Source organism: Podarcis erhardii (genome assembly GCF_964252035.2).
Source record: "Podarcis erhardii genome assembly, chromosome: 14".
In the NCBI taxonomy this organism is placed as follows: Eukaryota; Metazoa; Chordata; class Lepidosauria; order Squamata; family Lacertidae; genus Podarcis; species Podarcis erhardii.
Window position 1 is genome coordinate 15411167 of NC_138503.1, and position 17134 is coordinate 15428300.

The window sequence follows — 17134 nt, forward strand, 5'->3', positions numbered from 1 at the left end:
TCAAATTTGGCCTGCAAGGACCTGACGAGGATCTGGCTCCTAAAGCCAAAAAGGTTCCCCAATCGTAGATTAGACAGACAAGTACCCAAGGCAGGACCTTTGTGGTGATGGCAATGAGATTGCTATAAACCCTCCAAAGGAGATCCACCAGGATTTTTTTAGTTTTTAGATATCTGTCCAGGGCCATTTTTATTCAGCTTGCTTTTAATCTATTGCTTCAGTCATAGCCTGCTGTTTTACATTTTGTTTTTTTGTAACTGTGCACCTCTATGCTTTATTGCTTTCACTGTTTTTAAATCTGGTCAACTGCTAAAGAGGATTAAAGATATGTCAGTGTAACAACCATTAGGATCTACTATTTAAACTTAATGAAATACCAACTGACAACAGAGTGAAACCAGTTGCAGATTTATCATGTGTTCAATGTGTAATACCGTGGCCGTTTGGTCTTATTTCAATTTGGATTATGTCCTCCAAAAGCTCCAAGTACGTAAGGACCTTTAGGCACCAATTCACTCTCCTACAAGCAATCACCTGAAAGTGATCCATATGAACAATGACAAGCCAAGCCCTCAAGAAACAGAGCTGTAGTCAGATTATTGATATCTAAATTATAACCTTTTTGTCTCTGAAGCAGGTGGTAAGACCATCATAGGTCATGAAATATATTCCCACCCTGACTTTAAAAAGACAGTTCACCTGCAAAAACAGTCTTGTGCAACAGTCTGAAGATTTTTTTGGGATCTACAAATAAATAAGTAGGCTTAGAAACGCAATCTGTGCAGCTCAATCTTACAGGAGCTTTCTTGGAAGCAAGCCCCACTGATTTCAGTAGGATGTACTCCTGAGTAAGTTGTGGACAGAACTGCAGTACAGTGGTACCTTGGGTTACATACGCTTCAGGTTACAGACTCCACTAACCCAGAAATAGTACCTCGGGTTAAGAACTTTGCTTCAGGATGAGAACAGAAATCGCGCAGCAACAGGAGGCCCCATGAGCTAAAGTGGTGCTTCAGGTTAAGAACAGTTTCAGGTTAAGAACGGACCTCCGGAACAAATTAAGTACTTAACCCGAGGTACCACTGTATTAGGGAAGCTTTTTCTTTAGATCAGAAGGTGTTTTTAATACATACAAGAGACAGAAACTGCTTCATTCCTGTCATGTTGCGGTGGAGTTACTTTGGCATTTGTTGTATACTGGGGATAGCAAAGGAGCCAGTTCTCATAACCCCCTTCCAAGACCAAGGGCTCATTCTTCAGTACAGCTTTACTTTCCCACTGGAAGTGAAAGACAAAACATTTTACAATAAGCAACAGAACTTCCAAAGTGAAGTTCATATTTATCAAAATCAGGCCATGTGGCTAGATAATGCACTCTGTGAAATGGAAAGAGATGGACTGTCTTTTCCTTATTTTTACAACAAATATACATTTAACATAGCTTATATAAAAATGGCGGATAGAACAGAACAATGTAGTTGTTCTGACATTTGTTTATTACGGGGCAGTTTATTCTAAATATTTAGACATTTCAGTACACCACCTCAAAAACCTCAGTATCTTTTTAGAAATTGCATACTTGAGGCCATTTTTACCCATCTACATTTATTGCCATAACATTTTGTTTTCTATTTGAGGAAGGCTATAGTCATGCCGGTCTGTATCTATTTCACTTTGGAAAAAGAATAAACTATGTTAGTACAATCAACTAACTTAAACTTAGGAGAATACTACAATACCACAGCCCCTTCATTCAATGGCCCAGTGAAATGTAACACTTAACTATGATTGGTTGCCTTAACTTTGGGTTATGATCACAGATGCAAAGCAAAACCATGGTCATCTACATTTATTGAAAGAAACTCTTTCTTAGCAATATAAAACTACGAAATAAATACTAAATATTTAACTGAGCCCTATCTCCAAAAGGCATGAAAGCTCCTTTACCAATGTTTTATTGAGGCACAGTTAATTGCCTTAAAACTACAGGTTCACATTCTGGTTTGTGCTCAATTTTTAATCACTGTTTAGCTATTCAGAGATAACATTTAACTATTGTTAAGGAAAAAAACCATCAGCAAATGCTATGTCTACATGGGACAGTATCACTTATGGAAATTTATGCAGACTTAAGTTAAATAGTAAAAGATTGTGTCTGTTGACAGAGCTACCAAAACACAGCCCTCTAAGATACAGAATTACATCTACTGGGAATCTCATTTATCAAGGTAACTAGAAAAAAATAAACCCGAGCATGTTCACCTTGAAAAGGGCATCCTTGAGGCTCCGCAGAGGTGTTCCTAATTGCAAGTCTTTGGCTGAACTAAACCAGTCAAGCAGAACAACATAATCAACTTGTCCTCTCTCCTTCCATGGTTCTTTAGATGTATCTGGGAGTTTAGCCTCAATCCTGTTAGCAGTGACTCTAAAGTTTGAAGCAGTAACATAAAAGATAGGGGAGGGGGGGGAGGAAAGGGAAAAAAAATAATTCACAACGTGCAATCTGCCATTCAACTGAAGGAGGAGCGGTGGCAGCAATCAATTGCCGTCCAGGGGGACAATGGTGACTACACAATAAAATGCAGAGTAGGCCCAGGTCGCCAAGCCTGACATCACTCCGTTACATCTTAACAAGCAGGGCCGGCCCTCCCATTAGGCAGAGTGAGGCAGCCATCTCAGACACTAATTTGGGGTGTCATAAAGAGAAATTAAATGTTTATTTACTGATTTATTGCATTTCTATTCCCAAGGAGAGACACATGGGATTTTCTGTCTCAGATACAAAAATAAGTTGGCTATTTTACGTTGCTATGTACCTTGATTTCTTTTTTTGGGCAGGGGGCATATTTGCTGTTATTGCCTCAGGCAGGAAAATGTCTTGGGATGGCCCTGGTAAAGCCTGGAGACTTCAATTCAGGAAGCGACACTTAGTGCCACCTGGTCTAGTAGGCTTCTCACATAAACCAAGTGTGCAACCAGAAACATGCACATTTCCATTTCACATTGATTTCTGGTGACCAGCTGTTGGATATTTGATTGACTGTTGGATATTTGATTGAATGCAGGGTTTAGCTGAGCTGAGGCAGGTCCTTTCAAAAGGACCAAAAAGCACAGTAGTGAAAGCAGTAAGGAGAGACAGGGGAGCCCAAGCAGTGACTTGGCGCATACTTTCCTCCCCATGGACTGCTTGATGTCAAACTCCCTTCCCTAACACCTACTTATCTTCACAAGCTTATTGCCAGCAGTCACTGTCACCATGGCATTATTGCTCCAACTATGCCTAGTACCGTACAGTGCTACCTCGGGTTACATACGCTTCAGGTTACAGACTCCGCTAACCCAGAAATATTACCTCAGGTTAAGAATTTGCTTCAGGATGAGAACAGAAATTGTGCTCCAGCAGCGCAGCAGGAGGCCCCATTAGCTAAAGTGGTGCTTCAGGTTAAGAACAGTTTCAGGTTAAGTACGGACCTCCGGAACAAATTAAGTACTTAACCCGAGGTACCACTGTATATTACAGACAGAGGGCTGTATCCAGCTAGGTCCTACTCAGAGTAGGCCCACTGACTCAGTTAGTCATGCCCATTAATCTCAATGGGTCTGCTCCGATTAGGAATAGTACTGGATACAACCATTCTCGATTGTCTACTCCTAAGATTCCAATACCAAGCCTGAATATTGCCTCACAACCATTTTATACAAGTGCTGTCAATATTGCTAAGCCCTTTTAAAGGCCCATTAAACTAGGGACCATCAGCATATCCCATGTCCTAAAGTTCCGTAGACCAACTAAGCACCTTTACAAAAAAGTAGTAGTCATCAAGACTACTGTGTGTACTTTAGGCCTTTTATTGTAGCTGGACAAACAGGTGTTCCATATTTTCTCCATTTTACTCCTGATAAATGGTAAACACTTAATCGGTACACAGTCTTAAGACTCTGCTAAGAAAGTTTATTCCATACCCAGGACTGATAGCTTCTTCTGGAACGCAGACAGAGTTTGCAATGCAGGACTCCTGGTAATCCTTCAAGCACCGAGCATCCATTATCATCAACTTAATGCTTTTGTCCATCATCATTTTAAACAATTCCTCTGCTGTGATTGTTCCTTGGGAGACAGAAATTACTTTTTTTAAAAAAAAGCTGATAGATCAGAATACAAACGCTTGTTAAAGTTCTTTTTTAAAAATAACTATTAATGTTTTAAAGAGATGATTCTCACTGAAATATGCTTGTGAACAAGTATAATGCCAGTAGGGGCTGCCAGGGAAGCAATGCATGAGGAAGCTTGGCAATAACAACAACAACAACAACAACAACAATAATGTGGGCGCAACTTTAAAAGCATTGGTTTTGGGAGCATCTGTCATGCTGAGAATCTAGTTGAGATTCTTACATTGCAGGGGGTTGGACTGGATGACCCTTGGGGTCCCCTTCCAACTCTGCAATTCTTTGATTCTATGAATTGGTTTCCCCAATGCACCTGCACCAGGCCAAGTTCTCTGCTGCCTTGTCCCTCACTCTTAGCAAGTGGCAGCAATGAGCTGCATTGGGTTAGCCAGGAGATCAACACAGCCCCACCATTGCTGCCCTGTCGGCCGCAATCACTTACTGCATTTAGTGAAGCCACTTATTTCAAGTCCAGACAAGAAGGAGCTGAGAAAAAAACTATTCCCAGCAAGGCAGTCAAAAGAGCTGCAGGCAGAGCCTTTTTACATCCCTATTGTCACATGACTTGCCTATCCCTACGAGGGGGCGGGGCTTCACTCCTGGTTGTACTGGAGGGCTCCCACACACCTCCAGAGAACAGCTGTTGTTAAAATGGGTGAAGATGCCCATAAAGAAATTGCAGAATGTAGGTGCACAGATTTCTGAGTGGTATCTTACCACTTTCAAGCTCGTTGCTTAGGATCGCCTACAGCCATACCACCTCGAACATGCCCAATCCCATCTGATCTCGGTGGTTGGTTAGGAACAACCATGTATTATAGCCCCATTTTCAAATCATAGTATCTTTTTATCGTTACCCTCCGGAACACAAAATGTGAACAGGGTGAAGATAGCACATACAGATCTTATGTAAAGTATCCATTGCAAATGCTAAAAAAAATTACTTGAACCGAGATACGGAGGAGCATTCAGGCAGACACTTCACCATGGGGAGCATTTATGAGCATTTATTTTGCTCTCACCTCTGGGTCAAATTCCATACTTAGTGATAGAAAGGAATTCCCTCCTAGGTCTATCTAGGCAGCCCCACATGAATGGGAGTAGTTGGTGAGGAGGAACAGCTGCCTTTCTTGTAGTCCCTATGAATTGACTTATTTGAGTCATTTAGACAAGAGTGATCTACAGATAAATTCCTGTTCTGTTTGTAGTCTCTACTGTGGAGAGCAGAACTGAGGATTAATGGAGAGATGTCACTTACCGGTTTCAGGCTGATTCTTTATTTCTGTTGAACTCTTCTTCTCACCATTGATCTATATTATGTTAGCGTTTAAAAAAAAATGGATTTTCAGCAACTAAAAATGCATTAAAAGCAGCTGTTTTTATATTCTTAATTCACACATACACAACTTTCTGAAGTCAGTAAGGCTGCAGTCCTGTTCCCACTTACCTGAATGTAAGCCCTATTAAATTCAACAGGATTTACACCTGTGATTAAACCAGGCCTTTCTAAAGCAACCACTCTTGTCAAAATGGCAAAACAGAAGCGGCTGCATAGATTTATGCAGACCAATCATAACACAGTACAAGGTAGCCTTCTGCCAGAGTTGAAGTTAGTAAGAATTTCCTCCCGAAATTCAGACTGGGGATTTTTGCTTTCACCTAGCTCCATTTTTAGTTGCCTGGAGTCGACTGGTCTCCAGGCATGTATACGCACTGCTAAAAATCCATTATCTAAATTAAGTGCCTTAACAGGGACAGGATTTGGTGATCATATGGTATTTTCCAGCCTTTAGCATCAGTCTAAAGAAATTCAATATTAAAGGTCCATCTCAACTTCACAGCTCAAGGTAGACCAATGATATACCCACTTGCAACATGAACAAAGAGCCACACATCAGATCGCTCAGTTTAGCAGTTACAAGCTAGAATGGTGATGGCCTTTTAGGGCCTGAGTAGGATTTAAAATAGACAACCTTCAGAATTATTCAACAGGATAAGCCTGTTGAATATATGAAATATTAAGCACAATGTATTTAATGAACAGTACACTTAACCCTAAGTAACTGCTAAGTTTTATTTTCAAACTTAAATAATCTAATTTTAGGTGCTGCCAGATATAAGCCAACTCCCCCCACCTCCAATATTCTAGACTAGATTTTTTTAATGTTTACAACAGATAACATTTTAAGGATTAAGTGTCCCAATTACCATTTGATTTTTTCCTTTGGGATCTGATGAATCTTCTGAAGAGGTTTTGGTTAAAACTTTTGCATCATCTTTCAATTCCTGCTTTTTCAACTGTTGCTCCTCTTGCCTTTCCTTTTCTTCCAGTTTCTTCCGCACTTCGGCTTCTTCATATCTAGTTTAAAAAAGAATTACAATTTACAATTTGCTTTTTTCATTGCAAGAGATTGTTTTGTTGGCACTTTCTGTTAAGATGCCCGAGTCTCTGGTGGATGAAGAAAGCCAGTCATTGCTGGGTTAATGCCTCCAACAAGCCTAGGCAGGAAACTCATTACGTAACTTGCATGTGTTCCTCATCCTCTTTCCCAGGAGACATTAGTAACACTTTTGACCAAGGCTTTGAAGGTCCTGGTCAGTGACTGGCTCTCTTCATCCACAAAAGAAGGCAAAGTGAACCATTCTCCTGGAGGACATGGGAGCCAGTCACTGCTGAGACCTACCAGAGCCTGCCTCTAGGTGGGGAAGACTGTAAGTGCTCACTAAACACATCAGCCAAAGCCTGATAATCCTTAAATCTTTACCATCTGATTGCCATTTGGTTTTCTGGACAATAGACCCAAAACATCATGCATCCTTTTACATGCTGCTTACTCCGATGGACGCAAGAATGCGTTTGAAGCCTTAATATTCTACTAGAAATGCAGAGCAAGTGCTATTCCAAAGTTGACAAAAATGTAAGATCTCTATTATTTTAAATATATTAAACAAACACAAAATCACAGTTTATAGGACTGTCAGAGTAGCGTATGTATGTGAGCATTCCAAATGTGGTGAGTAAACAAATGTAACTAATATTCTCACTTGGCTACAGAACAAGAATAGCATATTAAATTCTGAAAGAAGACTTCAGAAACTGATGTCTGAGTAATGAAAATTCTAATTTTTTTATTTAAAGGAAGTAGATAAAAGACTTCATCTGGTTTCATCAAGGCAGAAGTCAACCACTCTTCCTCCTTCTTATAGATACCATTTAATCACCACTTGCACATTAATTAATTTCTAAATTCAGTTATTAACTGCTCTTGTACCACAGGAGAACAGAAAAAACAAAACATGGTACTACTAGAGCTTGACTTGGAGTCTGTTGTAAGCGTCGAAGAAAGAATTTGGATTATTCCCAAATGCAATCTTACAAGGTTATAGTTGTATTAAAGGATAATAGAATTATTGAGACAAAATGAAACAGAAGTAGTCAATAGTTTGGTATGAGCTGCAGCTTAGTGGTAGAACACATGCTTTGCATCTAGAAGGCCCCTGATTCAACCTATGCCATATCTAGGTGAGAAAGATTTGATTGGATAGCTGCCAGCAAGTCAAGAATACTTAGTGAGATGGGTAATGGTCTGTTCTTGTGTAAAGGCAGCTTCTTATGCTTTTATGGCAAGCATGCTAAAAGTTCTAAATAATATGAGCCTGGATACTTCTCATCTGCACATTTAAGATCTTCCTCTTAGGTCTTCCTCTGTGTGCCCCCTATGTCTGAATTATTGAGTTGGCCACACAGATCAGGATGTTTTCAACTGCAGCAGCAACATTGTCAAGCCACTCCTCTAGGGATGCACATCTCCCTTCCTTCCTGTTATTTTTAAGGCAGCTGGCCAAGACTGTCATGTTCCAGAGTGCTTTTGGATTTGTTTAATATTGGATATGGCTTTATATCAATTGCTGCTGCTCATGCTTTCATTATTATTGTGATGAACTGCTGCTGATTATTCTAACTTCCCCAATCTTCACCAATTGCTGGGAGGGGGGAGAGAGAGAAAGAGAGAGAGAGAGAGAGAGAGAGAGAGAGAGAGAGAGAGAGAGAGAGATTGGGAATAGCATCCTGAATGAGGTGGTCTAGGACTCCAAGTTTCTGCTACGTGTCTAAAAGCCAAGGGCTAACACTATAGCAAGCCATGAATGCAGCACTGTCATTTATAAAGATCATAGGAGATTCAAGTTCCACTGCAATCATTCTCTCGTTCACTTACAGAGGTACTCCATGCTGAAACATTTTTAGCCTCTTATTGAGCTCTCAATTAATGGCAAATGTTGCAGGAGGAATGCTTCTCTGTGCTTAATAAGGAAAAATAAGGTAGAAGATAACAAAAAAACCAAGCACACGTATTAACATTTAATGCTATTTAAGCATACCTGAGTTTAAGGCTTTCTGAAAGTCTTTCAGCTTCTTCAATAGCCTTTTTTATGTTTGTAGGTCCAAGCATTGAATGAAAGTAATCCTGAAATTACAAGAGGCATAAAACCATTTCAAGCAGTGTACCATTGTCCAATGTATACAGAAAAAATCCACTAGTCATGATCTTTCTGGCACTATGTCATAGATGAATAATTGACAGTTTCAAATGGAGATTGCAATGAGTGGCTGCTCTCCCTCTTGAGATTCCAGGTCTGAACTTACAGGAAATGAGTAGTCTCATTTCTGACATCAGAGCATTATTCTGAATTTACAGATCTTACAGAGCGAAGGAGCAGAGACAACTGCACCTCCAATGTCCATCACAATAGTGGATTATTGCCATGCGCTTTGGTGCCTAGTGCCCAATGCAAATTTTCACCTATGGTGTCCCTGACGGAAGTGTTTTACTTTCTCCAATCAGTTGTTTATTATCTTGAATTTTCAGATGCAATATTTAACTTTACACCAAAATATACATAAAACTACTCATAACTGGATACCTACTTGTTGCTGTTTGAAATCTGTCCTCTTCTTAATAAGATTATACACAGTCACATACTTCATGTAAAGTACATAGGCCTTCTCTTCATCTCTGTCCAACCGGCACTCCTCAGCTGCTTTGAAGATCTTGAGGGCACTCTGTACATAACTTGAAATGGAGGCAAAGAATTCAAAATCACTAAAGTTACTGGATTGTCATGAATGCAGACTACATACTGTTGTACTGTTTTTTTGTTGTTAGCCGCCCTGAGCCTGGCTTCGGCTGGGGAGGGTGGGATATAAATTTATTATTATTATTATAAAAGCAGAACTTCCACCTACAATGATAAGCTGCTTTAAAGAACAAATGTATGAACAAGCAATTTTCTTTCTCAAAAGACAAGTCAGTGTTATTTTGTGATCTACCTTTAAATTATTTTCTGCAAAAAGTGCTCAGCTTCCTTAAACATTAACTCACCTCCTGGAACTTTACAACCAGGAAAGTGAATGATACAGCACTCTTTTAAAGTGTGAATGTTGTTTTAGCTATGTGTATGAAGCACAATATCTATTAGAACATATTTTCCATTAATTCCAAGAAACAAGATGAAGACTAAGTCAACTAAGCAAATATCCATACCTCTTAGTACTTGTTTTATCAGCTTTTACTTCTGTCTTTTTGTTAAGATCTTTCAATGAAGTGCAGAGGTATAGGTCTTTAGGTACAGATGCCACCGCAGGCATGTTAGTATATAGATATGTCTCCTCAGGAGGATGCTAAAGGCTTCAAAGGGATGTTATAGATCTTTGAATTACTCAGCAACCCTGGCTGTTTCCTGAAAGAAAAGAAAAAGATTTCAAATGGATCTTATTAACAAATACAAAGACACATCCTTTGACCATTTTATGAATGCTTGCCTACAGAAACTTTAAAAACACGAACACAAGCGTGAAACGACTTTTGAAACAGTTCAAGTAAAACCAGGGCTTTTCCCCCTAGAAAAAGAGGTGTTGGTACTCTAGGGTAATTGAGCACCCCCTGCAAAAAAACCTCACTGAATAGAACTCTATTCAACCCTACTGCTTTCTCAAAAAACACCAGGTTATCTGTTTCAGCTTCCAGGCATGCATTTTATGTGGTGCAAAATTATCTGTGAGAAAATGTACTCAGACACACACAAAAAAGGATGAGCAGAAAACACTGGCAACAAGCTCTTTTCTACAACCCTCACTATGAAGACATAGTCCATTTTCACTCCATCCAGTAATATACATACGTACCTTGTTCAATTAGTCTCAAGCAGGTAATCTTAGCTGTTTTGTCTCCCACTCTGTGGATTACCAATAACAAAGACTTCATATCCTGGAAACTTGAAGCCTTTTCTAAATATAACTTCAAGGTTCAACACGTCATGTCATTATTTTTTCTCCACCACCTAAGCAGCACATTGTGATTAGGTTTTGCTGAGATTCAATGCAGTATTGCATTAGGTATTATCCAAACAGAGAAAAAAAACTCTTATAACATTACTATTACTAAAAGCTACTAACATCTGCAAGGTCATAAAAATACAGCCAGCTTGCTCACTGTTGCACAGATAACAGGCACATGAAAACAATTCCCATGGCGACCGTGCATCCAGTGTTCATGGGAAGAGACTTTAAATGAAGACATTGGTAATATCATAAATATTCCCCCCCCCCAATATAGACAATAGTTGCATTTGAACATCTGCACGTATGTGTGAATTGGGGAAACATATATTTTGTGTTTCACTTCCCTTTTAAATTATCAATTTACTTCATGTGAGAGCAAGATGAAGTCATGCACTTAAAATAAGCTTTTTGCTTTCATTTGATTTAATAAGTATATACTAATTACATTCCATTAGTATTCCAGTAACTTTTGTTTTAGGTTGTTTTAGTATCTGGATCATATGATTACTTCCACTGACTACACCAATATTATGTGGAAACCTGATCATAGCCTGTTTTAAGTAACTATCAACACACAAGTACCATGAACTGGGTCTCAGTAATTGTTCATATAGTGGTACCTCTAGCTGCGAACGCCCCTGGTTGCGTACACTGTGGGTTATGAGCTCCGGTAACCCGGAAATAGCTGCTCCTGGTTGCAAACTTTGCCCCGGGATGCGAGTGGAAACTGCATGCCGGAGGTGCGTGCGCAGAGGGAGGCGCACTTTTGCTAATGGCGCCTCAGGTTATGGTTAGTTTTCGGTTACGAACGGACCTCCAGAATGGATTCCGTTCGTAACCAGAGGTACCACTGTATTTGCAAAACAGATATCACAGAATTGTGGAGTTGGGAGGGATTCCAAGGGTCATCTAGTCCAACTCCCTGCAATGCAGGAATCTCAACTAAAGCATCCATGACAGATGGCCATCCAACCTCTGCTTAAAAACCTCCAAGGAAGGAGAAAGTACAACCTTCTGAGGTAGTTGATTCCGCTGTTGAACAGTTCTTACCATCAGAAAGTTCTTCCTGAAGTTCAGTCAGAATCTCCTTTCTTGTAACTTAAAGCCATTAGTTTGGGAGCTACTCCCCGGTGCAGGAGAAAAAAAAAAATTGCTCCATCTTCCATTTGACAGTCCTTTAGATCTTTGAAGATGGCTATCATATTTCCTCTCAGTCCCCTCTTTTCCAAGCTAAGCATACCCAATTCCCTCAACTGTTCCTCATAAGGCTTGGTTTCCAGACCCTTGATCATCTTGGTTGCCCTCTCTGCACATGTTCCAGCTTGTCAATATTCTTCTTAAAATGTGGCACCCAGAACTGGATGTGGTATTCCAGGTATGGTCTGAACAAGGCAGAATAAAGCGGGACTGTTGCTTCTCTTGATCAGGATACTATATTTCTGTTGATGCAGTCTAGAATAGCATTAGATTTTCTGCTGCCGTATCACACTGTTGACTCATCCTAACCTTGTAGTCTAAATCCCCTAAATCCTTTTCAGATGTACTACTGGCAATCCAGGCGTCCCTCATCTTATATTGGTGTAGCAGGTTCTTCCTGCCCAAGTGAAGAACCAGACATTTGTCCCTATTGAAATTCCTTTTACAGTGGTACCTTGGGTTACATACGCTTCAGGTTACAGACTCTGCTAACCCAGAAACAGTACCTCGGGTTAAGAACTTTGCTTCAGGATGAGAACAGAAATTGTGCTCTGGCGGCGAGGCAGCAGCGGGAGGCGCCATTAGCTAAAGTGGTGCTTCAGGTTAAGAACAGTTTCATGTTAAGAACGGACGTCCGGAACAAATTACCGAGGTATCACTGTATTAGTTTTGGCCCAGTTCTGTCTTCTGCTACACTAGCTAACCCTCCCAGCTTGGTGTCTTCCACAAATTTGATGAGCATCCTCTCAATTCCTTCATCCAAGTCATTTATAAAGATGTTGAACAACAACAGGCCCAGGACAGAACCATGTTGTACACCACTTGTCACTTTTTTCCAGGATGATGAGGAACTATTAGTAAGCACTGTCTGGGTTAGGTCAGTCAACCAGCTACAAATGCACCTAATAGTTACCTTGTCCAGCCCACATTTTGCCAGCTTCTCCACGAGAATATCATGGGACTTTGTCAAAAGCCTTATTGAAACCAACATACATGAAGTCTACAGCATTCCCCTGATCCACCAAGCTTGTAACTCTATCCAAAAGGAAAAAAAGGAAAAGAAATGAGATTTGTCTGGCATGACTTATTTTTGAGAAACCCTTGCTGGGTTTTAGTAATCACAGCATCCTTTTCTAAGTGCTCTGTTGAATTATCTGTTCTAGGACCTTACCTGGTATTGATGTAAAGCTCAGGTGATCAGACAGTAGTTACCTGGGTCTTCACATTTGCTTGCCTCCAGTCCACCTGTTCTCCAAAAATTCTAAAGCATTATAAACAGAGGCTCTGGGATTATATCCACAAGCTCCTTTAGTACCCTTGGGTGCAGCTTACCAGGCCCTGGAGATTTGAATTCATTTAAAGTAGCTAAGTGTTCCCTTAGCACCTCTTTTCTTATACTGAGCTGCAGCTCCCTCCTTAAATCATTTACTCTGTTATCACCAGGTTGGGCACTGCTTTCCTTTTGGGTGAAGGGGCAAAGTAGGTGTTGAGCAGTTTTTCCTTCTCTGTCCCCAAATAGCATTTCTCCATCTTCTCCACACACAGGACCTACTACTTGCTTGTTCTTCCTCCTGCTTTGAACATAGCCAAAGAAAGCTGTAAAAAGCATTTTTAACTTCTCTTGCAAGCCTGGTCCACCTGTCATTCGCCCTGCAACTGTTGGCCACCTATGTATACTCTTCCTTTGTGATTTCCCTTTCCATTTCTTATACATGCCCTTCTTAAATCTCAGGTCATCTGTAAGCTCCTTATGCAGCCACACCGGTTTCCTTAGATGCCTCCAACTTTTCTTTCTGTTGGAATTGTCTGCCTTTGTGACTTCAATGTATCATCTTAGAGAAACGCTCATCCATTTTGGATTCCCTTCTCTTTAAGTATTTCTGACCGTGGTATCACTTAGTTCCTTAAATTTTTTGAAATCAGTCTTCTTAAAATCCAGAGTGTTTTTACAATTACACCCAGCTTTCCATTGGTTCTATTTCATGAATCCTAAGAGACCATGATCAGTTCCTCTCAAGTTTCCCAGTACTTCCACTTTGTCAAGTTAGTTCCTCCCTGTTAGTGAGGACCAGGTCTAAGTTGTTGCTTCTTCCACCTTCTGGTAAATGAACTGTCAGCGAGGCAATTGAGGAATTTGTTGGACCTTACGTTCTTGGCAGAGTTTGAGTTCCCATAGATATTGGGGTAGTTGAAGCCTCCCATGACTACTGTATCTCTCATTTTTGAATGTCTGGTAATATGCTGTAGGAAGGCATCATCCAAGTCTTCAGTCTGGCTTGGAAGTCTATAGCAAACAGCCACAGTAAGGTCACTGTTGCTTCCCTTTCCTACACTTTTTACCCATATACACCCATATACTCTCAATTGGCATCCCTTCATTATGCCCTTTCCTTCAAGTGTGTAGAAGCTGGTGTTAAAAGTAATAAGCAGTACTACAATGTTCTTACCATTTATTGCTTGCATTTACACATGAACTGTCATTAACACATAAGCACAGGAAGAGGAAACAAGGATACACTTCCTACATTCCCCACATATATACTGTGTCGTAAGACTGAGGAAGAGTCAGCTAGCAAAACCAATACCTCTACTATAACCAGCCACGAACATAATCAGACAGTCAACAAGGTAGGTAGAGTATCAACCAGTCAACAATCGGCTCTGGCAGAGTATAAATATTACAAATTCAACATCCATCTTTCTCCTGGCTACTTTATCCTTCGGTATTTACACAGTTGCTGATATATATGTTTTAAAGTCCATGATATTCCTATAACTTCACTGACTATAGTCTCCCATGTGAACACACCACCATGTACTCATGCTCCTAGAACCTGTATGTCAGAGCTTTCCAAACTTTTCATGTTGGTGACACACTTTTTAGAAATGCATCATTTTGTGACACAGTAATTCAGTTTTACTAGCAAGGTAAAAGTAAAGGGACCCCTGACCGTTAGGTCCAGTCGCGAATGACTCTGGGGTTGTGGCGCTTATCTTGCTTTACTTGCTTAGAATGACTAAGCCGCTTCTGGCGAACCAGAGCAGCGCACGGAAACGTCGTTTACCTTCCCGCTGGAGCAGTACAGTGGTACCTTGGGTTAAGTACTTAATTCGTTCCGGAAGTCCGTTCTTAACCTGAAACTGTTCTTAATCTGAAGCACCACTTTAGCTAATGGGGGCCTCCCAGTGGCATAGCGTGGGTTGTCAGCACCCGGGGCAAGGCAAGTAATTTGCGCCCCCTAACCCGTGGATTTGCGCCCCCTAACCCTAACCCCCAGATGTTGCGCCCAGTGCGGCTGGCCCCCTCTGCACCCCCCACGCTATGCCACTGGGGCCTCCTGCTGCCGCCGCACCGCCGGAGCCCAATTTCTGTTCTTATCCTGAAGCAAAGTTCTTAACCTGAAGTACTATTTCTGGGTTAGTGGAGTGTGTAACCTGAAGCGTATGTAACCCGAGGTACTACTGTACCTATTTATCTACTTGCACTTGACATCCTTTTGAACAGCTACATGGGCAAGAGCAGGGCAATGGGAGCTCACCCCGTTGCAGGGATTCAAACCACAGACCTTCTGATCGGCAAGCCCTAGGCTCTGCAGTTTAGACCACAGCGCCACCCGCGTCCCATTTTACTAGCAAACCGGAGGTTAAACTACCCATTTTCCAGGCCCGGGAGGAGCACAGGAAGCATTCGCACAACACAGCTACACACGGCAGCCGACACACTTAACGTGTCGCGACATAAAGTTTGGAAAGATCTGCTGTATGTTCTCGTGCTCCTAGAACATGTACGGACATCCCAAGAATGCTCCCTCTTGGCACATCTTATTGGCACAATTATCCAATGGTTTTGGCTTCTGCTTAAATTCAGTCTCAACACATGGAAAGGTTTGGGAGGCATTACTCACTGTAAATCCACAACACGCAAGTTAAAACGGTGAGCACATACCGCTTACTTCACAGAACTACTTCCGCACTTGAATTTCCATTACTCATGTAAGACAATTCTGCATCACTACAAATGCATGTGAGGAAGAGGAGCCAAATACTGGAACGTGACACACACTCACCTACAGGTCAGATCCTCCATGTGTGAATTTCATCATGGGTAAAGTCACCCCAATGACATTTTGCAGGCTTCCTACTGGCCTTGTTTGATGTTTTATTGTGTTTTTAATATTCTGTTGGGAGCCGCCCAGAGTGGCTGGGGAAACCCAGCCAGATGGGCAGGGTATGTATGTATGTATAAATATTATTATTGTTATTACTATTATTATTACTATTGTTGTTATTATTATTACTATGTGTACACTCATTTTTGTTTAAGCATATGCTTAGAAGGGCATATATACAGCGTGGATGGGCCAAATCGGCATTTGAAAACACGCCTGTCACATAAAGGCTCCAGGAAAAGGGCCAGGGTTGGTTGCGGTTCCCTGCTGATCACGTGGGGGAGGGGTGTTTTAAACTCGAGTAACGTGTGAATGCAACCTCCCAGGTCACTCACCAAGGTGACATTTTAATGGACATCGGTGGGGGGGGGGAGATGACTCCCGCGGTTCCCCCCTTTATTTCCCCTTTTTCTGCTCAGAATGGATTTTCTCTCAATTCCTTATTCCTTATGCCTCCCGTCATCTCGCGGCCTCCGCCCATTCCCACCTCACAACGCGAGTCTCCCCAACGCCGCCACCCCGGGCTCCTCCTTGCGGGCCCACAGAAGGGCCAACACGGACCCCGCCGTCTCGTGTGAGCCGAGCCCCACAGACGCGTGTCGGGTCTCCCCTCCGAACCCCCTCCCCCCCTCCAGCAAGCCTCGTTCTCCGGGCTCCAGACCAGCTTGCCCACCCGGGGTCCTTCCTGAGGTAAAAGAAGGCAGGCCGCTCCGCCTCCAGGAGGCCTTTCCCGGCCCTCTCGTCTCCAGCGCACTCACCGCTTCGGGGGTCTCGCAGCAGCCGCAGCCGTCGCCACCACCTCTTCCTCCTCCCTTCGACCCGGCCCAGGCCCATGTCCCAGAGGCGAAACGGCGGAGGGAAGATGGGCTGGAGGACGGCCTTCGCTTCCGAGGCGGAACTGGGCTGAGGCGGCGGAGAGGCGGCCCGTGGGCGGGGATAGGCTCGGGCCCAGCCTCCCTGGCCAAGGGGCTGGGCTGCGGGAATGGCTTACTTACTCGTAGGGAAGCGTGTGTTGGAGTAGCCGACTGATAAACAGCAGCCACCAAATCTTTTATTATTTTTTCTTCAGGGTTTCAAGAGCCTCTATATGAGGTGGGGAACTTGACTTGATGGACTGGGGTTTGCCCGTCTTTTCTCTGAAGGATTCGCCTGCCAAAAATTTAGTCCTTCTGGGAAAGCAGAGCTGCTTTCTTTTGTGAATTATAGGGACAGAACTATCGGTTTTTATCATATGTGGTGGTCTTGTAATAAGGATCAG

The 17134-nt window shown here is 42.0% G+C and overlaps 1 protein-coding gene across 4 annotated transcripts in view; it reads right to left on the reverse strand.

The window, feature by feature from the left end:
• Positions 1–16808, reverse strand: part of USP8 (ubiquitin specific peptidase 8) — a 35482-nt gene extending 18674 nt beyond the window's left edge. For 2 of the 4 annotated variants that reach the window (XM_081838786.1, XM_081838783.1), the window contains exons 1-9: positions 16635–16807; positions 9714–9909; positions 9098–9242; positions 8551–8636; positions 6379–6529; positions 5429–5480; positions 3964–4108; positions 2263–2425; positions 1134–1278 (exon numbers count right to left, since the gene is read on the reverse strand). In XM_081838786.1, coding sequence (XP_081694912.1) covers positions 1134–1278; positions 2263–2425; positions 3964–4108; positions 5429–5480; positions 6379–6529; positions 8551–8636; positions 9098–9242; positions 9714–9817 — 991 coding nt within the window. In that variant the 5' untranslated portion in view covers positions 9818–9909; positions 16635–16807. Of the gene's footprint in view, positions 1–1133; positions 1279–2262; positions 2426–3963; positions 4109–5428; positions 5481–6378; positions 6530–8550; positions 8637–9097; positions 9243–9713; positions 9914–16634 lie in introns of all 4 variants that reach the window. The other 2 variants (XM_081838785.1, XM_081838784.1) reach the window with 2 other exon arrangements.
• Between the last annotated feature and the right edge of the window lie 326 nt (positions 16809–17134).